The sequence below is a fragment of the Aythya ferina genome, assembly GCF_964211825.1.
Source record: "Aythya ferina genome assembly, chromosome: 3".
NCBI lineage: Eukaryota > Metazoa > Chordata > Aves > Anseriformes > Anatidae > Aythya > Aythya ferina.
In genome coordinates, this window is record NC_140298.1 from 42,260,802 (window position 1) to 42,285,106 (window position 24,305).

The 24,305-nt window shown below is 44.3% G+C and overlaps 1 protein-coding gene across 8 annotated transcripts in view; it reads right to left on the minus strand.

Moving 5' to 3' along the window:
- Positions 1-15,464: 15,464 nt before the first annotated feature.
- The window catches only part of DISC1 (DISC1 scaffold protein), a 200,414-nt gene continuing 191,573 nt past the window's right edge, over positions 15,465-24,305 (minus strand). For 5 of the 8 annotated variants that reach the window (XM_084513137.1, XM_084513140.1, XM_084513141.1 and 2 more), the window contains one exon: positions 15,465-18,167. In XM_084513137.1, the coding sequence (XP_084369263.1) occupies positions 18,012-18,167 (156 nt within the window). In that variant the 3' untranslated portion in view covers positions 15,465-18,011. Of the gene's footprint in view, positions 18,168-18,607; positions 21,280-24,305 lie in introns of those variants that run through there. The other 3 variants (XM_084513139.1, XR_014690915.1, XM_084513144.1) reach the window with 3 other exon arrangements.

Genomic DNA, 24,305 nt, shown 5'->3' on the forward strand with positions numbered 1-24,305 from the left:
TGTGCCCAGCTTTTCTTGCAAGAAGAGCCAGGTTCAATCTTCCGTTTGGGCAATGTATGAAAAGTAACATATTGGTTTTGTCTCGACTCTCCATCTTGTATCCAGTTGTAGAAAGCCTTTGAAAGTCTGCAGTTGTAGGAGCTTTGACAACTGGCTGAAAGCATCCTGTGAACTTGTGAGGAAAGGCAGCAGATGCTGAATGCACAGCCTGTGTGCGGCCAAGGGGGCTGCAATGCACCAGGGGAAATTAATTTGTTGCAGATGCTCTTGCTGTGACTGAGCCAGAGGAGGAAGGGGGAGGGGGCCACATTGCTTCTGACCTGCATGTTGCTAAAGAACATTGTTCCCCTCAATAGCTGAATTTGCTGTGTACAGTTGGGATGGATGGGAGCCCCCATTTGAAAACTAGTTGCTGTGTTGTGTGGTGAAGAATTAGGCATCCCCTGCACCATTTCTGCCTCCCCATATCCACATCAATGTCTGCGAGTAGTCAGTCACTCTCTTAATAGCTGAGAGATGCTTATAGCATCTAATAAGGGAGAAGCTTGCTGCAGTCCTTGAAACCATATAGCAAACAACTACTTTGCTAATCTTAGATGGGCTTTGAAGTCAGCATTTCTAAAAGCTCTGCAAGCTCCCTTTTCACTGTAACCACAATAAGAGAGAATATTGGAGATGACTTTTGAGATGGAACAAAAGCCAGAAATTGAATTTCCAGGTATTGTTGCACTTGCACATGGCACCAGGAAAAGAACCTCAATGTGAGGGGACTCAATCAGATTAAAAGGTTGCAGGCACTTGCAGGATTTTGCTATCATTAATTCATTGAGCATCTTCTGTGGGGAAAAAAAGCTCTTAAATTGAGGTGTTTTCAGTGTGATATTGGATGGTCAAAAATGGGAGCTTGCACTCTGTTTGGCTTTGCTCTTTTTTTTACAGCCCTTCTTAGGGATGGCACTTCATGGGACTGCCCAGCCTTTGTCTGCCCCACAGTCATCTTTTTCCATCCCTCTGCTATTCCCCTCCTGAGCCCTGATCCAGCCTGTTGCTGAAATGAACAGACTTGAGCATGCACAAGGCAGACTGGGTGGAGTGAGACCTAAAATATGTATGTAAGGTCCTGATCTTCACAGGCCATAGCACCTGCAGCTTCCACAGACCAGTAGGAAAACCAAACATTGCTCTCCTTGGAACACCAGCACGGCTCCTCTGGCTCCCTGAAGGCAACATGGGAGAAATGTAACTCATCCATTTGAGAGACAGGACCTCATCTTAGTGAGATGTAGCTGTGGAAAACTACTCACAGGCTTTTAGTGCTGTTTTGAGAAGGAGGTGGGGGTAACTCTTGTATTTTGGCTGTGCTGTCCCACTGTCAAAATTAAAAGATGAGCAGAGCCTTCACTTGGGCTTCAGCCCCTGGTCATGCTGTTACATTCTGTATGTTTGGCTGCCAGGGCTGTGGAGGGTAAAGAGCTGCCATGTAGGACAAAAGATGTCCTCTTTTATGTATGTATTTTCCTCAAATGCCACTGTACAAGTGAGTTTGTGCCTGTGTTCTTCTGTTATTCAGACAATTTCAGAGGTGGTAGCAGCACAATTTCAGTGCACTATCTGATGCTCCTGGGTCTCTATATATGCTACCTGCTTCTCTCTGCTGTTGGCAGAAGTGTTAGGCTCATCATGGGGGAAAAAAAATAATCTTGTTCTGACTTAACTGGAGTGATACGATTGTCCCAACCTGGCTACCTGGAAAACTGGCACTTGAAACCTGCTTTATCTAAACAAAAAAGCAAATGTTTCAGGTGTTGGAAGACAGCGAATGGGGATGAGACTTGAGCTGGAAAAGGCCCAGTTCCTCAGAGACCAGAAGTGTTTTCTGTTTGGTTTGTGCTGAATAGCTCAGAGGTCTGGTAACTAATGAGCCACTCAAATGTGGTCCTCGCTAGTAATGTAGCATCAGCTGTTTTGGAGCTGGCTGCTCAGTGAAGTAAGCCAGACCATTTGATTTCTGTCCCAAATGCATGTGTTCGCATCAGGAAGCAAAACTGGGGCCTGTGCTAACTGGCACCATGGCTGGCCATCTGTGCACAAAGGGAGTGTTGGCCAGCCCTGAGCACATGATGGGCTGGAGAGAAGGTGCCCTGGGCTGGGGAAGCTGCCTCTGCTGCTGACAGGGCTGGAAGTGGTGGAGAACCTGGGCTGGAGATGAATTTGCTTTAATGGTGCTTGAGGCTCACTGGAGATGTGGCTTGTCCTGTGAGAAGTGAAGCCCTTGCTTGGCTGGGAGACACTGGGAAGGGTCGAGCACCCTCCTGCTAGGACAGTACGTAACTGCTGACTGAAACCCATACCCCTCCACCTGCAGGAAACGCTGGTTGTTCAGGAGATACTTGGTCCTGTCCAGTGTGCCTTGAGAGCCCTGGTCCGAGATGAGGTTTTTGGGCTAATGGTATCTGTTCAAGAGGGCTACAGCTCTGGTTCATCTGCCAGGGCAGCTCTGCTGTCCCCACCTGAGTCTGTGCTAAAGAATCACTTGTATCACATAAGGTGGTAGGGAATAAGGCTGGTCATTATTCTCTCCTTACCTTCATTTCAGGTGAAGTTAATTGCAAATGAGGTGTTTACTAACAGGAGGTGAGAACACCATCTGCAATTACATCTATCAAGTACAGAGAGGAGCTTTAGAGCTGAGCAAATAATGTTTGTGGCTTACCTATTCCCAGGGAATGCATGGCGCTGCTTCTGTATGTGCAACTCTGCCTGCTCTCCTGAAATCCATTTGGGAAGATAAGTGAATCATTTCTCATCAGGCTACAAGAATTTCAAAACTTCTCTCCAGGGTTCCTTCGACACTCCTCTGCGCACATCTTAATTTCCTGTAACTGTCCTAATCCACTTCCCATAGGTACCCATGGGAGCCTTGTTATCGACCTCAACTGGAAAAAGGATTGCTTCTCTCCCTCATTATAACTGCTATTAACTGGCACAGTTCTTCTCTGCCTCCATCACAGGGGCCATTAACATAATAGGTCAGAGAAAGCTAGCTCTGCCTGTGCCCCTCAAAGGGGTCCCTGCAGAGCTGGGAAGAAGAGCGCTGGCTGTGTGAGAGGAGCTGCTCTTGCCACCTGGGTGTGCTGAGACTGGGGGCTGCCAGCCAGGGTGCCCTTTGCCAGTGTTTACACCTGCATGCCTTGAAGAGTGATATGGGTGATAGCCTGAAAACCTCCCCAGATTGAAGCTCTTTAATTGCCTGTTCCTAGAGCAGCCTCTGGGCTGAAGCAGTGTTTGGCTGCTTGTTACCTGCCTGGCCCCTGTAGGCTCCCCGCAGAGCTGGTGGTCAATGGAGATGCTGAATTGTCCTTGGAGCTCACCTTTCTCTGTTCCTTTCCCAGAGTAATGAGATCTGGAGAGAGCTGCCAGTTTAAACAGCACGCTCCCTTCTGCAGTGGTGTGGCAGAGCACACTGATGGCTTATCTTCTGCTGCAGCTCTGGGAATGCCCGGATTTCAGGCTGGAGTTCAAGCAGAGGGCCTGGGAGCAGATTTAGTGAAGAACATACAAGGACAGTGGAGTCCCATGTGCTTGTTCTAGGAGTAAGGTTCAGGTTCTGTAGGAAGATCCTGGGATAGCTGGGGCACCTGAAAACCCCATAGAAGTTTAAGCTACCTCAACTAGATGCATATAGGGCAAGAGGTTGGTGTAGCACAAGACTGCCAGGGCCTTGGACTGACCACTGGAAGGTGTTTCCATGGAGGGCACGATCATCTGAGACCCTTTCCTCTGTGACCCCAGAGGCAGGATGATGCTGGTTCATCTGTGCCCAGGCTCTCATGGTTGCAATACCTCGAGCTAGTTCTTGCATGAAGCATTTGGGGTGGGAGGGCAGGGCAAAGACATGGTCCTTCTGCCCTGTGTAGCCTGCCAGCTACAGCTGCTTGTGTAACAGCAGTGATGCCAGCATCCCAGTCTTGCTGGGGTGTCCAAAGGTGGTGCTCAGCCTGAGAGGAGCACGGTGCCTCTGCTAGGTATGGGACAGGCCTGCAGTTAAAATCTGGCTGGTGTTACAGATCTCTTGGCCTGACATCTGCCCTAAATGTCTTCCTGAGGCCATGCAGACTCAAGGGGGTGTGGAGGGAGAGATAAGCAAAATAATCTTCTACACTGGGCTGCATGTAGTCTTCAATCCCAACAGATCAAAAGCATCAAAATTCAGTCTGGTTAAAGGAGGGCTTGGTGATGCTCTTTGAGGGGAGGGGAACCATAAAACGGGATTAGGAAAGAACTTGTACTTCAGCATATGGCCAATATGCAGAGCTTGCTAAGAGTCATAAAGATCTGTAATTATATTTGTATGGATTATACTAATCCATGAACTTGTAACCCATGGGACATGGCCATGTTGGGCTAGAGAAACACAGAATTATCAGGCACTGCTTTGTGATGTGCTAGTACATGTCTTGGGGCTGACTTACTTACTGGAAAGATCCTACCAGGGCTACGGTGCTGGCTGATAGTGTGACTTTTTTTTTTGAGCATAGCCTCAAATGTATATTTGGGAGGCAGGAAAACCCTACCACCTCTTAAATTTGCCTTAAGGAACAGAATAATCAGACATACATTTGAATACGATCCAGGAAATCACTTGTGTGTTTTCACTTCCTTGCTTGTGTTTACAGAACCAACAGCCCAGCGATCTTAAAATTGCAGATCATGGCTTGCTTTGCTCACCTCTTGAGAATAAACTCACCCCAGCTTCATTTGTTTAACTTCAATATTTCTCATTCTCTGGCTTAACTGGAGCTTCAGGTTCCTGGTCCCCACAGAGAGCGGCTCTGTTCAGGCAGCTCGCTGGTGTTTCACTGTCTGAATCCTAGCTTCCCTCTTCGCTTTGGCTATTGCTCAGATATCCCTGACAGCAGCCTTTTAAAATGTTTTATCTGGTGTTGTTTGCTAATGCCTCTCCTGTGACAGGGGGAACATGATTTCGCATGCTCATCCAAGACTTTAAACACCACAGAGATTAGTGAGGGATGCGGGTACTCAAACACTCACCTGCAGCCTGTACTCAGAGGAGGCTGTGGCCACATTGGAATACCTCACAGGCTCTTAAATAAGACTGAAAGGTAAACTATTGACATCACAGAATCAGGACATTGATTAAATTAATTGACCTCTTCCATTAAGTTGTTGAGCATCCTCTGTATTTCCTGAAATTGGGGGTGTTGGAAGAGCTTGTGGTATGGACATCTCACACCTGTAGCACTGAACACTTTATGCCTACTTGGGTAACAGCAGGGAGATTACAACAGCTGATAGTCCAGCCAGATAGAGCTGATGTTATGTCTTGTGTTGCAGAGCTTGCCTTACTAATGTTGATTGAAGCCAACCTGGGAAGGCAGCAGGTTCCGCGACCATAACTTTTTGGGCTCTGGACCTATTCCGTGTGCTTTCCTTAAAGATGTGCAAAACCACGCAAGGCAGATGAGTTTTGCTGTGGAGAAACCCACCTTCTGGAGTCTTTCTGAAAAAATCTTTGTAGGAATCCAGGTTGGGGGGGAGAAAATATGTAAAATGTACCTTCCAGCTACCAGGGCAGGGAGATAGTAATACACTCAGGGAGAGGGAGCAGGTCTCCCAAATGTCATTTGGGAAGAGTTAGAACAGCAACGAGTGAACTTCTGAACTTCAGTGTTCTTGGAAACTGCTAACCTGATGTGAAGCTGCTTCCTGGCATGTAAAGCAAACTAACCTAAAAAATGCTTCAGCCTGTGGTGTCACCATCTGCTATGGGATGGAAGCATCTTCATAGTGGATAATAAAGTATTTTTTCTGTGCTAGCTTCATGTATTCCTCTGGAAATGTGGATGGGCCCTCAGTACTTTTCCCAATTTTCCCAAAGGTCTTTCATGAAGCCAAAAGACAGGGGACAACCCCAATCAAGTTTGCCCAACCCCTAGGTGGAGCAAACTGCTGTTCGTTTAAGAGGTGGGGGGATGCAAAGCCTTTAGTTAGAGGTATGCGAGGAGGGCAGAGACAGTTGTACTTGCACTGCAGCACGCATAGCAGACACCCAGCACAGGGACACAGGCAGACCCCCTTGCCCTGCTTGGCTTAACAAAGCCATTGCTGGACACATCTAGTGCCTAATGGTCTCTAGCAGCAACACTTGCTAATTCAGAGTATGTGGATGGGTATAGCAATGGATACCAGTTCATGGGTCTCGGCTTGCCCTAAGATGTTAAAAAATTAGCTATCCTGTCAACTCTTAGTGATCCTGAAACTAACCATTCCCTCAGTTTCAGTCTCAGAGTGCATTTCAATGGGGTGGAAGACTGTGGCTGTTCTTCAATATTATCTGCCCTCCACTGCCCAGATTGTTAAGAGAGGTACTGAGGCTTCATTTAGAAGTCAGCGAACTGGAAATATGAGGGAAATATGGCCCTGAGGCTGGGGAGTGGGAGAAAAAGGAAGTACCATGTTCATGCAGAGCATTTGGTATTTAAGACTCCGTAATGCTTGCGGAGTAGCCCGATCTCTGGTTCAAAATGGCATGAGAAACACTGCTTTGCCAGCACTCCCAGGGCTGCACGTCCTGTTCCCTGGTTCAGTGGGGTTGGATGGAGCTGCCTTTCCTCATCCACAGACTGCTTGGCACCACCACCTGTGATATGTCTACTGAGTCAAGATGGGCTCTGCGACTCCTGCAGAGCTACTTTGAAACTGGTTAGGCATCATCTGACAGATACGGATGTGCTGGAGCTCTCATACACAACACATCTTATGCCTTGAAGTGTGATCCGGCTTGATAGGATGATTTGTCCCGTGTGCTGTGTGCTCATCACGCAAGCATGCCCGTAGGGCACATGATGCAGTTTGGGATGGGTTGGCAGTGGCGACAGCTCTCCCAGTGGGCAGCTTGGATACTGTGGGCTGTAGGAATGGATGCTGAGCCTCAGGAACAGCCAAGGACGTGAGAGGTACTGTCTGTGCCCTGGCTGCTCTCCACCCAGCCTGGCTGAGGAGTAATGAACTGCCTGCCTAGCAGAAGAGACTCTTGTGAGAGGGCTACATCTTGTTTCTTGTCCTGACTGCAGGTGTTTTCTGAGCAGATCAGTTCTTGCTGGTCCAAAGGGTACAGTGAAGGAGGTCAATTGAGGGAAGATGTCAGGGAGCTCCATTTCACCACTGTGCTTCCACGTGATGTGCAGAGGAAGAGCAAGGCAATGTCTGGGATGCACTGGGGGGTGATTTCTGAGGCAGATGTGGTCTCTCCCTTGCTCCTGCTGAGCATCCTCATCTCTCCTGATGCGCACAGCAGCTCCTCAGCACCACCCAGCACTCCAAATTGGCTGCTGAGTTTTGCCCAGCTGTGTGTTAAATAGCAAAACATAGACCTATGGAGGGTTTATTTGCTGCATTGGAGTGGGCTTCTGCTTGGCAAGTGCATGTTATTCACGTTATTTACTGGGCTGGAGGACATGCAGGGGTTGAGAAGGGTGTCCTCCTTGTGGGGTCCAGTGTGGGAAACAAGCAGAAGGCGGAGGGAAACCTTCTGACAGGAGCTCCCTGCAGACCAGGCAAATGGTGGGGGGCCCCTTGCTTCTTCAGATTAGCTCTGCATGTGGGCACTGCCTTTTACATCCTGTTCCCTGAATGTGGGTGAAGGAGGCCTTTTGCCTATTTATACCAGATTTGTAAGAGTCTACAAATCCTGTCAGGGAAAAAGAAGTTACTGTCCCTGTTTTGACATAAAGTACAAAATTTGTTCCATATAAAATCTGCTGTCATGAGTAATATTGCTGCTGTCTCCAGGTGAGCAATTAGATGATGTTTGAACTCCTTACCTCACCAACTCTTTTAACCAAGAAGGCATTTTTTTCTTCTAATTTTATTAACCCACACAATGCAAGGAACAGCACATACACATCCTTCTGTAACGTCACGCTGTTCGCACAGCGATAGCAGTGACTCATGTTCTGGACCAGTGTGGCAGGTATTACGTGTGAATATGTGGCCACTTCTGTCCTTGTAAGGCTGCTGAGCACATAGGTTGGCATCGATACCTAATGAGAGAGGGGACTAAAGACAGAGCCTGTTTTGGAAACCTTGTTCTTCCCAAATGATCTTCAGCATTGCTGGCTAATGTTTCATCCTTTCAGTATAGATAAAAATGAGGACAAAATATTTCATTTGTCTTTTTAAAACAGCCCTGCAGTGTCATTACCCTACAATGACTCCCACACTTTTTACAAATAGAGACTTTGTTTTAGCTGGAGGAAAAATGTTTGCAACATTTTTGGATGAGAGTTGAAGCAGAAATCTAAGTAAGGTATTATTTCACTTAATGAATGCAGTGATGGCAATGCTGCTGCCACTTTTTAATGTATATTGGCCTCTGGGGTCTTTCTGGCCCTTACAGAGAGGGACCCATGAAGTAAGCTGCCCTAACTTGTGCCCTTTGAAGGGACCTGCCCCATGTCTCCTGCCTCACCAGACAAAAAGTGTCAGGCTCGTGAGTAATTTGTAGAAACTCAGCAGTGTCTGGCCTGGGTCTGAAAAGCTGTTTTCTCTTTATTGCAAGAAGAGCAAGTTGCTATCGCACTCTGAAAGCTTCACATCTGTTTCTGGGCTGGAAGAGCCAGGCTTGTAGTTTACTTCTGCAATGCCTAGCCCCTGTTGCAAACCTTCATTGACAAATGTCATCATTTTGGGGTTTTATGAGTGAGAAAGGAAGAACTAAGAGGGGCTGTCTTATACCAGTTCCAGGAGAGAGATGCACAAGGAGCCCTAGCATAGTTCAGATGCTGTAGGGATGTGGTGGGCATCTGTGGTTGCAGACATCAGAGCTCCTTATCTCCTTGTCACCTTAGGCCAAGCTTTCCTTAAGCAGCTCAGCTGTTACTCCCCAAAGGGCAGGAAATTGTTCCTTGTGCTTAACTCTTATGTTCAGGTCAGTGCTGCTTGTATAGATGCAGCTCAGGAATTAAATGCTCATACTGATTGCCATTACAAGCATCTTATGTGAATATCTGTCTCATCTCAGGTTTCCCTAGCATCTTAAGAGCAGAATTTGGGAGCCATATCAGTGGCATGTCTCTTGCCTCAGTTTTTCTCCCAGTATCACTGTGTGACTCCCCTCAGAGAAGTCAGTGTGATGCTGAACACTGAAATGTTCCCTCCAGCAAAACCTCTTAAAGGATTACTTTGACTTGTGATTAAAAGTGGCAGGGAATACTTGGCAGATCTGAGACTCTCAACAAAGCTGTGCAATTTGCTTTCTGGGCTTTTTTTTTTTTTTTTTTTTTTTTTTTTCCTTTTATTTAGTTACTTATGTTTGAAAGCTAACAGGCTGCCTACCGGGCTTGGGAGGGCAGGTGAGTTTCGGTTTGTTCAAGACTTGATGTTTAGCCTGGGAGAGGATGAGGTTGGAAATTGTGTACTGAGGTTTAAGAGAAGCTTTCCTTTCAACTCTCGTTGGTATAAATTCTGATACCATGTCCCCTGCTAGAGGGGCTGTGTATCTGCAGGGGGAGGCTCTGAAGAAGGAGTGCAGTTTGTGCAGTCACAGAGCACGCACCCTTTCCGTGGCATGTGCTTCACAGAGGATGTCTTATGAGCCTGATCCATCTGCATCAGCCCAGGGTTACACAAATCCCTGCCTAGCTGCAGGTGACCGTGATGATTTTTCTTCTACTTCAGGCATTTTCAAAAAATTTTTTACTGCAAGCATTTTCAAAATCAAGCGATGTCGCTGCTCAGGAGAGGTGTAGACCAGAAAAAAGCACCTGATGCACACCCCTTGCCAGATGCACAGTGCGTTGTTGCAGAGGGGTTCCCACAGACTGGCCAGGGCACCTGATTGCCTGCAGGGGAGAGGTGAGTTTGGCTGAGGCTAAAAAGGACAGAGAGGCACTTGGATTTCACTCTAGCAGTGGTGAAGCAAGACGGACTAGAGAGCTCCGTGTGGACAGCATTGTCAACATGAGATGTTTCTATATAAGAGCATTGGTAAAATTTATGGGGATTTGGGCTCACATTCTCAAAATCATTGATGTGCTTAAAAACCCTAAAGGATAGAGACTTCTGCCCTTCCTTGACTCTTGAATTTGTCTTTGTTGTACATGTATGTTGAGGCAGAGGAGTTAGCCTTGTCCTTGCACAGACAGGAGAGGAGGGACGTGAGCATATTACTGCAGTGTCTCAGGGTTCAGCTGGTGAGGGACAGTGAGTTCAGTGGCTCAGGTCTGTGCCGTGGGTCCCGCAGCTTTTCCTCCTCCTGGGGAGCGACTGGGGCAAGCCCATGCCTGCCCAAAATGTGCTTTCTGCCTCCTGCTCCAGCTGCTGGAACTAAACTTTCTTGCCTATCAGGTTGTGCTTCATCCGTGTTGCTGCAGTGATAGGGAGAAGGCTTGCAGATGCTTTGGGCATGCAGTTGGAGGCAAGTGGTTCTGCTCCATGCCCAGCTGGCCTCCTCTGCATGAGGCAGATGTGTGCAAGATATGGCTGGAGCTGACCTATGGGGATGCTCGCTCCTTGTGGGGCTTGCCTGCCTCCTCCAAGCATCGTGCCCTCAGCAGGCTCTGACCCAGGGGAGGTGGGGAGGTCACTCAGGCTCTGCCTCAGAGCCAGGGTGCAAGCCCATGGCCAGGGGAGGATACTGTGCGGATAGCAAAGAGGGGAGCTGGAAGCACAAGGAGATTGGCAGTGGGGAAAAGTCCTTGAGTTCCGGGATGAAGCTTGCTCCTTTCTTTTGAATCTGAGTACCATTTAGGACATGCATAAGCTGTGTATTAAAGGGATGAATGTGGAGTATATGTGTCTGCCTGAGCTGTTACCTGTGTGGATTGATGGGGAGAAGCAGCACCCTGGGTGCTCCTGGACATGAGACACCAGCTGACTTTGCTCAGGCTGCTGCAGAGGACTGCCCATTTGCAGGAGTCATCGTTATTTTTTCCTACTGATCTATCTCCTAGAGCTTAAAAACACCTCCCACAATAAATAGCCCAGTAACCATTAATAGTTGTAGAGGTAAAACCCGATCCTTACCAACATCCTTTGCTAAAGATGAGCAGGCTCTGTTACCAATTTATAGGGAAAGTGAGTAAAGAAATCCCTGAGTGATCATCCCCCTGACCTCAATATTTCATCTGGGAAGAACTTTCCAAAGATTGAGGACTAAGGCTACAGAAGGGGAGACATTAACCAGGCCCAGTGATTTATTTGTCTTTCAGGAGATAACATTGCTGTTTCAATTTTTTCTTTCTACTGCAGAAGTTCTTTTTTATTTTAATAGAATTATTAAGCATTGACATTTAAGCAGACCCAATCAATATTACATTTCCAATTCAGGATAATAAAAAAAAAACACACAGTAGAATGAAAGGGAGGGAGTTGGTGATGCCTTACTGTTCCCATGTCATAGCCAGGGAGTATTTCTGTGCTGGGAGAGCTGCTGTGGGTTGCTGCCTGCCACTCAGTGCTGGGAGAGATTTCAAGCAGAGCTGGGGGTTCGGTACAGCTGCTGCACATATTCACTCAAAGAGTTTGGGGCACTTGATGGGAAGACAAGGAAGAAATGTTTCCCGTCAGGACTAATGGAGAGAGACTGGCTTCATTTGCTACAGCTCATTACGGAAAATTAGCAATGACAAATCACGTATGGCTGTGAGAAACAGGGTGCTCTTTTCACCTTTTCCTTCTCATTTAATGAAAATAAGCGGCAGCAGATTGATCACACGCCAGCACCCTGAGCCAAGATAGGCACTGCCTGATGGGTGCAGTGCTGGTTGGGTTTCTTTGGGCTTTCTTCCTTTGCAGAGGATGTAGTGTGGTGCTGCAAACAGTACAGTTGGGGCTGTCTCTCTGAATCGCTCCCTAGAGAAAGCTGGAGAGTCCCTGGAGGATTTTTTGAATATATCACCAAGTGCTTGAGAGAACTCCTTTGCAAAAGCAGGGTGAAAAAGAGCCAGGTACAGCAGCACACTGACCCTCAGTTTGAGCAGAGCTCTGGGTCAGGGTCTCCCTGAGTGAATGGTGGACTTTACACAATGTGTGAATGATGATGGCGTTGGATGTTGTGCACATATCTATCTTTTGAAAATGTATAGTGCAAGGACAAGTTCTAGAGAGAAGAGAGGTGGGAGGAGTAAGAGTGGCATTTTCACCCTCACAGAGCCTACCAACAGTTACCACATGCTTCTCCCCCCCCCCCCATTTTTTGTTATTTTGCTTCATTTCCATGAATAGTTGCTTTTCAGCCATGGAGAATTCTGTTCATGGTTTGTGTCCCTTCTCACCCTCCGAAACAGCAGCCCAGGCCATGGACGGGGTGTCTGTAATCCTGAGCAGCAAGTCCAAGCCAAGTGCCACCCTCAGGGAGTGACCCCGCACTCCCTGACTTCTCGGAGGCACAGACACACCTTGCAGCCCCAAGGAAACTATTTGTGTTAGACAGGCTGCAGCCTGGTCCCCCCGTGCTGTAACTAGCCCCAGCCACCAGCTGGGTCCACCTCGGCCACTGGAGAGAGGAGCAGCTTTCCTCAGTGTGCTGGCAGGGTGACGCGGGGCCTGTGGGGCAGCCATGTTGAGGAGGGCTGGGTGGGAGGCAAGGACAAGGCAGTGCTGTCGGCCTGCCCCTCGCGAGGTGCCCTCGGGTGGCCTGCTGGGATCATTGGGACTTATGATAAGCCCTTCCTTAACTTTTGGCTGCTCTTACTGCCACTTGCTTCACTTGCTTTCCCTTTTGAGTTAAGGTCAAAATCAGGGAGTAGGTAAATAGGGCAGCCACCCATCTGCTATGTCCACCTCCGCAGGTAAACAACAGCTTATCAAAGCATCTCTGCTGTCTGTGATCTGTTTTTCTGGTTTTGTTTTAAAGCCATTAAGGAAAATGTCTATGTTTAAGGCAAATGTGGCCCTTCCTTAGTCGCATACGTATAACGCAGGCTGGAAAGACCTGAGTTGTGGTGGTTTCTGTGCTGTATCTAGGATGCAGGACGACTTATTTGCATACTTTCTGAAAAACAATAAATAAATCCCAGGTTTGCTTTAACTTCCAGTGATGGAGTTTCTTGCTTCAATAGTCATTAACTCTCCCTGATAGAAATGTCTTGGTTTTTCGTTGTGAAGGATTCTGCTAGATGCAATAGCCAGCAGGAAACGGAAAGCCTTCCCCATGTAAATACTAAAGAATGAGTGGGTCACCTCTTGATCTTTAGCTGGTTGTTATTCATTGTGAGAGCTTTATGGTCTTTTGTTGTAAGGAAATTTTCCTAACCTCCAACCATGTTGCACCTCCTTTTGTGAATTTGCATCTGCCATTACTTTGTGGGGACAGCAGAACTGGCCGTGCTTGTAAAGTCCTGTCAGTGTCTTGTGCTGGTGGCAGCGTCATGTTCCAGCTCTTCACCTCAGTGCTGTCCACCTAAGTGGGGAAATAGTCTGGGCAGCCATTTAGCTGCTGCTCCAGGAATTCATGTTTCTGAAAACTTCCATTTCAGCAGCAGAGTAAAGAAGCACCTAGGTCCATACGAGCTGCGCGTGGCTCCAGGTCACCACTCGTGAGTCCTGCACTGGGGATGCTTGTACTGGGAAGCAGGCACAAAGCTCTAGGTTTTTGGGAGTGAGCTGATACACTCAAAATTTTGCGCCTGCTTGGCAAGACAACCCAGAGGGGTGTCCTTTATCATTTCACAGCCTCATTGTTGGAAAAGTAATAAATCTGACATTGTTTTCTTCCCCTTGTAAATTGGGTTGTCATTGTGGAAAGGTCTTTTAATTTTCCATTTCTACAGTGAGATCTATCATGTGTCTCCTAGCTGTGACCCTGATTATTTGCCTATTAACTCTCTTTTTCCACTTAGTATTCCTGTGTTGCTGCTTATTATTATAAACTATTTGTTCAACTTTGCAGGCTATTATAAGAACAAATAGCCTAGTGATGTATTGATTTTACCTGTGTCTTTGACAATGCCCCAACAGCCCCTTCCCTAAAATACTATTCTTCCAGACCAGAAACCAAGGAGAGAGGGACTGAATGCTGTGCATGCTAAGAAGACAGACATTTCTTTACTCACCCAACCCCAGATGCTCTTTTCCCAGGCCTCATATTCAAAACTTCATTAGAAATTTGAGAGAAATGCTTTACTGTGGCTGCTGGCTTGGCTGCTTTTCAGGTTCAGAAAGAACCTCTTGCATTCACAGGCGCTTTTTTCTTTTATTTTCTTTCTCTCTCTTTTTTTTTTTTTTTTTTTTTAATATCTCTCCAGAAACTTGTATTATCCTCCTTAGCAGTACAGAAAAATATCCACATGTGCATAATATTTTAGAGCTTCTTTGTAGCATATGTTAATCTCCGAGACTAAAAAATCTCTTGGTCCCAGTCTCATTTTTAATAGGATAGTAAACTAAGAGGATACACAAGGATTATTCTAATCTCACCCTGGAGCTCCCTCCAGCATGACTGCCTATCTGGGTGCTATTATTTAACTGTCTTCTACAGCTCTCTAGAAAAGATGTGCTTATCTTGATTTAACAAGTAATGATAGGAAAAGCAAAAGACTGAGATGTCAAGCTTTAAAAAGAATGGATTAACTAATTGAGTGAAAAAAATATTAGGGTAGAGCTAAACACCCCTTTGGGGTGCTGTTCCCCTCGCATCCTTTCTGCCCCTGGGAACGTTTGTGCGGGGGGGGGGGTGTTAAACACAGCCCACTCCTCCTCCTCCAAAGCAAATGCAGTGGTGTGCCTGAGGTGAGCTGCTCTCTTCTTGCAGCTCAATGATGTGGCAGGGATTTCTGTGCACGGAGCCTCTATGGCTCTTCATGTACTCCTCAAGCCTCTTGAGGGCTGGAATCTTAGATAGGGAGAATGCATGTGCCAGGCAGAAAAGGGGCTTATTTCTGCTGACACGTGTCTGCAGGTGATGGGAGACCAGTGGCTACCTGGAGGTGACAACGCCCTAGTATGTGTGTGCCAAACTGATCCTTGGGGCACTACAGCTGCTCTCCTACCTCTCATCGTTCCACCATGGCAATGAAGGTGTGTGAGCGTGATGTTGACCTCAGGTAGTGTTGGAGCCAAAGCAAAGACACAGTCCCTTCCCTCAACCCTTCTCCACAGGTGAGGAAAGAGCTTTCCTCCCTTGGGTGAGAGAGGCAGCCAGGTTGAGCCAAGCCAGGACGCAAGCACAAGTTTTACCTGCCTGTATAGCTCACTGGATATTTCTCTCCTTTTCACACTGCAAATAGCTTCCTTTTGCTGTGATAATCTAGTTTTGGATGTGTTTTTAGACTGTTTCCAGAAGGCATCACAGAATTTTCCAAGCAGAGGAATCACTGCTGTCAACAGCTTAGTAATAGTCATGCACGTTTTCTCCTTTTTTCTCCTCCCTCTTCACCCTGCCTCCCCTCTCCCGAGAATGAAATTTGTAAAACCTTATGCACTGCTCAGAATCCAAACAGACATTTGGTTAGTTAAAAACATATTTCTCTTTATTCGGAAGTTTTCTATCCACAGATAAAAGGCAGCCGATACATTGCATAGTATACCTTCTATTTTTTTTAGTATGCTTATTATTCAGTACATTGAGAAGGAATGATTACTGGCTCTAACTTCCCACAACAAACAGTGAAGTTAATGGAATAATAAATTAAAGTAGTAGTAGTCCATATTATGTATAAAATAAATGTTAATACATACAAATATGATATGAATGATTGATTCAGTTTCCCTCCTCCTCAGGAGCTCAGTGTCTCATCAGAGTGGTTGCATGAGCTGAGTTTTTATTAAAATGCATCAGCACTCTGAAGCTGCAAAACACAAAAGCCACGCAGGTTTGTTAAGTGAATGGGAACACTGTCAAGAAATGATGCTAGGGAGAATGAGAATGCTTTTGTCCCGTCCCTATGAGGGTAACCGTGCCTGTTGTTGCTGCTGCATGGAGGAAGGCTTCACACTTGACCCGTGGCTGGTCTTGGCTCTAAGGCACTTGGAAAGGAGAGCCATCAGGCCTTACTTAGTGTGTTGTTTATCTCTGGGCTGTCCTTGCAGCAGGCTTGTCATCCTATAAATGCTCATTGCTGGATATTTATGGTGGTAGTGCACAAGCAGCTTCTAGTGGTCTTTAGGATACCGCTGTAAGGGAGCTCTCTCCTGTCAGTGTGCGTTGGTATTTTGTTGACCTGAACTCTTGTGGGTTCCCATCAGTGCTTTCTGGCTGACCGCTGTCCCCAGGCAGCCATGGGATGTGTGCCCAGCCAGGGTTTCCCAAGTGGGCCAGTCCTTTTGTGGGCTGAATGTCAGCAAACTGCAGGCTGCCACCTGCACTCATCGATTTCAGAAAGTGCCAGATCTAGCAGGGGAGGGAGCTATCAAACAGGGTCAGGCCAACAACGCTGGAGAAACAAACCTAGCAGGGTGGCAAGAGACCTCCATCCACAACTGGGGGTGGGAACAGAGAGCTGGAGTCCATGGAAGGTAAGGATCCAAGAGTCTTTACCACAACACAGATGCTGATCCATACATAGTACAATGATAAAAGTCAACCACATTCTGAATTACAGGGGTGTAATTCCATCCCAAGGATCTGGTGACAACAGAAAGCACCTGAGCTCTGCTGCCCTGGTTTGACAACCGTATACACCTGGATGCAATTATAACCCTGTTGTATGGCTCAGCTGCCTGGCACTTTTTTCCTCCCTATGTATTAAACATTGAGGTAGAAGTTTCAACTGGCATTAAAACACATGGAAGAAAATGAACACAATCTTAGTGGGCTAGTAGTCCAATGACCTTCCAATTTAAAAAAAAAAAAATCATAAAGTGGCTATAAAACAAGTAATTGAAGTAACAGAAGCAAAATAATTCTAAAAATATCATGCAAATAGTATTAAAAAGTACAGTAATGAGTTGCAAGACACTTGCTTGATCTACTGGCTTAAAATAAATGAACCAGAGACATTTTGTTTTTAAATTCTCCCTCTGCAACCCAATGGCAGAAGCAGAAGTTTGTGGTATCAGATACATTCTGGTATCCAAGAGTACATTATGAATTCCTAAAGGTATTAACCGTTTTGAACAATGATCTAAATATAGGTCATTTGTTCTAGTTGGCTTCAATGGAACATTGCTTTTCTTTCCTATTAAAAATACATGTTTAAGTATGTGTATATACATACGTGTCTATTGCAAAAAAAAAAAAATGCATTCCTTCTTAAGTTTATAAGGAAGCTCAAAATAATATAGCAGTAATAATAAACTTTACAAGGAGACCTAAATGATTTACTGTTCATACGATACTTAAATACAAGGAGCACAAATCAGCAACATAGTATTTTTGTGCACTTTACAACCCCTGTAATACTAAAACAAGTTTATATTAATACCTAAATGAAAATAGTTAAACTACTGCTGTAGGGGCTGCTGTTAGTTACCTCTACTGTACTCAAAACCACTGAGTAAACAAGCTCCAAATTTCAGTTAAAATAACTTGGTTAGCTTGAATTTCATCCTATTGATTTAATTATTGGCAGGAATGTGCAAATACATTCAGTGTAAGAGAGCTGTTAAAGCCAAAGGGAAAAAAAAAATTCTTATATTCTTACAGCTATTTTACAAGAAATACTAGATGTTCCAGCTTTAACACTACATTTTTAAATCAGGGAAAAAAATCCATGAGTAAGGAAGACAGATACTGTTTACGAGTCTTCAAGGAGAACATTTCACTGACATTAAAGGCAACTTTGCAGACTCACTTGAAATGTATCAATTTGTAATCTACACATTTACAGGGGATGCTCTGCTCTGAAAGCTGTTTCCCAATCTGTGCCAAAGCATGTGAGGCTGCGTGGAATACTTCTGATGATAGACCTCCAGGCTCTGTTTCTCCATAATTGATTTAGTTATTAGTTATGCAGGCAGAGAAGAGATCCCTGAGGCTTGGTAAAACAGTATTCAGTTACTAAAAGCCACCCTTTGTGAATTAATGTCATCCTACCAGTTCTTTCTGCTCATTATTCCTCCAAGTCTTGTTTTCCTGGACACCAGCTGTCACAGAGGAAGTCTTCAGCCTTTTCTTCTCCTGCCTCCCTGGCTGGCTGAAGTTGCACCAGCACGGTCTGGAGTGTCTCCTTCACCACCTGGATCTCCCTCTGCAGAGACTGTGCAAGCTTTATTAAGGAATAAATCGATAGGTGATTGGCAGCCCCTTTTCTCTTTCCAAGTTATTAAATAAATTGTTGTTCCGTTGCTCACACCAGATGGTCATGGCTATCTAATTGTAGCTTCAAATTCTTCCAAATTGTTCGGATTAAATATTAATACATTTCTCTCACTTGCTTTAAAAAAAAAAAAAAAATCCAGGAAAAGTTCTCAAGTAGCATTATTTAGCACTCAAAAAAAAAAAAAAAAAAAAAAAAAAAAACAGAAAGAAAAGAGGGGATAGGGGATATTGCTCCGATGCTGTTCTCATGGGAAGGAGGGAGATGAAGAAATTGTATTGTGGATGCAGCAGACCTAGCCCCTGGTTTTCCGCTGGATGGTGATTTTTTGAGCACCAGACATAGGGTGGCTCAGACCCAACAGCAACAGGAGTGGTCTGAGACATAAGAAAATTGACCAGAGCTAGTGTGGAGTTGGTGAGCTAGGCACTGAGTGCCAGGACAAGGGAGGGAAGTAGGGGGGTCTAGGCAAGGTGGCAAAATTAATCCTCTCTACTGTAAAGCAGAGAAAGTGTTTATGCCCTACTTATTTTCCATTGTCTAGTTCAGGTTTCCTGCCAGGCACTTAGAATGGCTAATGTCTTTGCCTCTTACGAGGTGCTGACCTTCCCCTTCCCTCTTTCCCCAGCTCCAAAATGACAGGGGGAAGGAATTGGGGATGGTAACCAACCTGTGAATGGGTGCAGCAGTGAGCAGACACCAGCAGGTAGGACCAGAGATACGTAGAGACAGGAGGCAGTAGCAACAGCTGAGACATGCACAAGATTTCAGGTGGCTGGTCTTCCTGGGGCAGTAGAGCTTTCTGTTTTGTTCACTAGTCTCTCCTGGGAATAAACACAGCTTGTACTATCAGTAGATCACCCTTTCTGCAGATAAACTTACTCTTATGTCAGTGAGACTATCCACCTCTGAATCTAAGTACAAGGGCTGGACATAGCACACTAAGACAAACAACTTTATCCCCTCTCCCCTAGCTTACACAATGCAGAGAGCAAATCAAGAGGGAGCCAAATCAGAGAGAGAAACCAAGAACCAAGTCTATGTGAACAAAACTTAAGGCCCATCTTCAACCACGCTGAGAACAGCATTCCTTCCTGTACAGATACAGCTACAGGGCAAAGACCCCAAAAGGGGTTCAAGGGAAAGAGAAATAAGTTCATCCCTAGCAGTAAGTCACCATCAGGATTTCTGAGAAAACCAGAATGTGCTTCTTCATGGGAAATGAAACAGGTTGACATTGAAACAACTCGCTTTCACAACCACACTGCACAGGGAGAATAATGCACAAGGACAGGCTTTATCCTTTACACAGCCCATCCATTATGAAATGTTGTTTTACCCGACCCCGATGTCAATGCAATGTCAAGAGAAAAAAGACACCCTCAGGTTATGCGACTGCAAAAAGTGAGCTTCTACTTTTGAAAAATTGTGACTACAGTGAACCAGAGGAAAGCCACACAAAACACTGCTTTTCCAGGCAGTCACAGTTATGCCTTTGAGAAGCCTTTTGGCTTCTGCTGTCACTTCCTCCAAAATTCATCTTTATGCGTTTATGTAACATTTGCTATGATGTTTTACTTTTAATTCATTCACCAGGAGTATTCATGCATACTTTCAATTTCTGGACAGCTCTAATGTAAAGGGATTCTGTCCCTGACTACTCAGTATCAGCACTAATGACTAATCAGTAACAGCAGCACACGCTCAACTTCTCCTATCCTAGGATCTCAAAGCACTGTACAAGGACAAATTAATTATGCCTTACAGCTTCTCTGAGGTAAGAAACATTATTATTCTCTTATAAGTGGTCCTGGACTGTCCACAACTCTGCAATTTAATCAGGAGACTCTGTTGAAAACCTGACTGTGAAAAGAGAAATTCTTCAGTTTATGAACACCATGAAGCCTCTGAAATTTAATTACTTCTGATGCGCAGTCTCTGACTACATGCTGTTATTTGTAATATCCCAAGAGATGACAAAATTCTTTTCAGGTATTAAAAAAAAGGCAAAATTGAAACATTTCACTGCCAGTGGATCAGAAATCTTGAAGCATGAAGGAAAAGGAAGGAGACAAGGAAAGAAACTCTTAACCAACAGAAAGACAGAGCAACAAGAAAGATGACTGTGTAGTCTTACCTACAGTGAGTTTCAGTAAACTCACGAATAATACCACAGTCAGGTGTAGACCTGCAACTGTCAAACAAACCTTTATGGCTAGGCAAAATACATGACATAAGGCTGAGAATGGAATCTCTATCTGTATACAGACGTTACGTCTGGATAACCGGCTTTATCCATTTTAAAAACAAAAAAAAATTTCAATGTGTATGGGTCCACATGCAAATGTTGAGCCAGTATCAAAGGCCAGAGCCAAACCAAGTTTCAACAAGGAATGTTTTCTGGTTCTGCTATCTTCCAGTAAAAAAAAAAAAAGGCAAAATCTCTCTGATGTCTAACAAGCAGTAAGTTAAAGTCATTGGAAACAGCGTCACACAAACCCAATCCATTTTCTGCAACAATGGTGCAACACAAACATACTCTTATTTGAAGCTTTTCACCTGTTTGACTTCTTCTGTCTTTAAAAAGTCTTGAGGAAGATCGGTCAGTATTTGGAGCATGTCTGGCACAGGACTGATTTAACGGACTGGAGCATCCTTCATATGAGGAGTGGCTGAGAGAGCTGGGACTGTTCAACCTGGAGAAGGCTCAGGGGGAACTTATTGATGTGTATAAATACCTGAAAGGCAGTAATACAGAAGAGGGAGCCAGACTCCTCTTCTCAATGGTAAGAAGCAACAGGCGCAAATTTAAAAATAGGAAATTCTATCTGAACACAAGAAAGCATTTCTTTACTGTGAGGGTGGTCAGCTACTCACATAGGTTCTGCATAAAAGTTGTGGAGTCTCCATCCTTGGAGATATTCAAAACCTTACTTGGCATGATCCTGGACAACCAGCTCTAGGTGTCCCTGCTTGAGCAAGCGGATTGGACCAGATTACCTCCACAGGTCCCTTCCGACCTAAAGGACTCTGTGATCCTACACAGCATGTGCCAAAAGACCTGCAAAGGGGTAAGTCATTTCAGTGTTTAATTGGAAAGACCCATGTTTCAGACTGAAGGCAAAGATGCACACGGGTGGAAAAGCACTGACCTACCTCACGGCACGAACAAGAAAGCTGGAACCACATTCTCCCAATGTGACACACACTGGGAAGGAACCACCACCCTGTCACCCAAAATTAAAATCAAAGAGGACACCATTGCTAATTCTTACTCTTGTGGGATCCCAAAATTTCCTACAGGTGAGGTACAGTCAGGGCCTGAACTCTACTCTCCTGATTCTGTGGAAAACCTACACTAGTGTAAAGCAAGAGGTACATGAAAGCCTACCATATCATAAACGTGAAGGATTAGCAATGTGACCTGCAATGCTTAATAAATGTTTAGGCACAAAATTCTGTTTTCAAAACAACTTTAAAATGTCCATTTTATGGCATGGGGGGGAGGATTGTATGCTTTTAAAATAATAGTATAGCCAGGTTTTCTTCCAACAAAAGCATTTGCACCAGGAGGAACTATTACATGCATTCAAATTGTCTATCAAAACGCAACTGCTAATTAAGAACAAAAATGACTGTGAAATTGCAATATAGGCTCCATTTAATTTTACTGGGAATTCCAGGCCTTTACTGTCAGGAAAGTAACACCTCTCATCAGTTCTGCAGACACCAGAATGAGTCACCTCTCCTCCTTTGGTTTTTCCAATTAATGATGTGGACTGTTTTCATACACTTTCCAATGATTAACTTTAATTGAACGTTTTGTGGGTTTATTTGGTTATACCACACTGAAGTTAGCAAATATGTCATAGTGCTCCAGATGAGCTCTTCTCCACACTCCCCCATTGTTTGATGCTTTTTATACAAAAGTACAGTTTAATATTTACTGTGGAAAGCTTCAATATTAAATGAGAATCCCAAGTGGGTCTGTGCAAATACTCAGGACCAAGAAATATCACTGGATTTCTCCTTTGTTCAGGTTGTGCTGACAATTACAACTAGCAGCACAGTTGATTTAAGTGTTCTGTGCCATCAAAATGTAGAATGAAAAACAGTGACATCTGGGATTTTTCTTCTAATACAAACTTAATTATTAATCAAAGCTATGACACACACTAAACATTGGCAAATGGCTCAAGAGCATCAGGAATTTATTTTTCTCAGTGGGGTCTTTAAAAGTATTCTAATAATAAGACAACGGTACTAATCTACATATGTGCAGCCCCCAGTCAGATTTTTGACCTAACACAGTTTGTAGGATTTATATATAAGACAGTTTTTAGGGGGGTGAGGAGAAGGGCAAAAATAACCAAAAACCAAGAGTTTGAAAACATAGCCTGCCTTCATTACAATTTCAGATCTTTAAAGATGCTACTCACAGAGTGCTACAGATTTTTAACGAAGACTGCATAATTGCCCAACATTTACAATAAAAAGTAATTTCATTTAAAATCAAATGAACTACAGTGCAAACAGTATCTCCATCTATTAATAATTGGTTCTTCTACTGAGGCTAATTATTGGCACCAGTCTCAGTCCTGGTTCCTGCAATACAGACTAGTTACCTATAAGCAAAAGTTTACTTTATAGGCACTGGGCAGTTTTTAATTGAAAACAAACAAACAAAAAAACTATCTACAGGTCTGTAGCACTGTAGTAGTTATTCTCATTCCTTTTTTGAAGCACAGCACAGTGATTACATGTACCAGATGGTAACATTTTATGCACATTGATCTGGACTACCTCTGAAATAGCAACTGAATGTTAATGAGTGGTAGCTGAACTGCTGAAGTGCTTCTCTCTATGTCCCTATGTTTTAAACATGGTTTCTTATTTTGTAACTGATGGTCTTGCTAGGAGGACCGGGATATCACAGGGTGTGCATTTCTGCATTTAGATAATGTGAACTGAATTTCACCGATAGGGGAAATCAGATCTGTATCAGACAACTGTGGCTAGGAATGAGATTAATCTACAACTCTCCTCAACTTCTAGTGATTAGATCTTTATCTTTGCAGCTTTCTCATCCAGTTTCAGCAGCTACAAAGAAACATACATGGTCCATAGAAAATACAACTAAATACTATTATACATGCAGTGTGTTTTCTTCAGGAATCAAAAAATCTTTCTTTCAGTTTTTTGCACCTTGCATAGCAAATAATAACTATGATAGGACCTGTCTTAGTGAACAGGTCTGAATATGAACTTAAGTCTAATGCAAAGATAGGAACAGAACCCATAAATCCAAGCCTCAGTGTTTTTCTACTAGAGTTAATGTGTAAAGTTCATTTGAGAGCAAACATACCTATGGGAGGAAGGACTCTGCACATATGCAAGACACATACGTGCACGTAGTTCTGAAAAGAATGGAGTCGAGGGAACTAAAACTGCAACTAAGCATGTATGCTGCAAATATGATCTACAGAATATTGCAGACTGTCCTGTGGCAAATACAAGAAAATATTTTTTTTTTGTACATTGAAATGCTTAGAAAAGATTTGAAGTAGTGACAAATTAGTGACACTTTTTTTTTTTTTTTTTCCTTAAAGCTTTTCATGCCAATAACTTTAAAGAAATCGGGTTTCTAGAAAACAAACTTTGGAATAGTTGGCAATAGATGCCTAATTACCTAAAACAAGGTAGTAGTTCCACGTGCTCTATTGATTCTTGTTTCTAGTTTTGCGCTACAGCTCTCTACACTCTTTCCTGGAGGACTGTACACTTCTGTTTGGGAGAAACCGAATCCTTCTTAGTTTCATTATCACCTCAGCTCACCTTCAGGTGCCTGCTAATCTCTCCAAACCTGAATGCATTCATCTTTCTTCCTTATCTGCTTGTCTACTATCTCTTTTCCATTACAAACTAATGAACTAAGTACTCTCATCTTCTTTAGTCTCATTGGTTCTTATTCTCTTTTCCCTTTCTTAGAAGAATAAAATCTCTTGTGTGTAGTATTTTTTTTTGTTTGTTTTGTTTGTTTGTTTTTTATGAAAATCATAAATGAAAAAATACTCTGTGCTCTTAAAT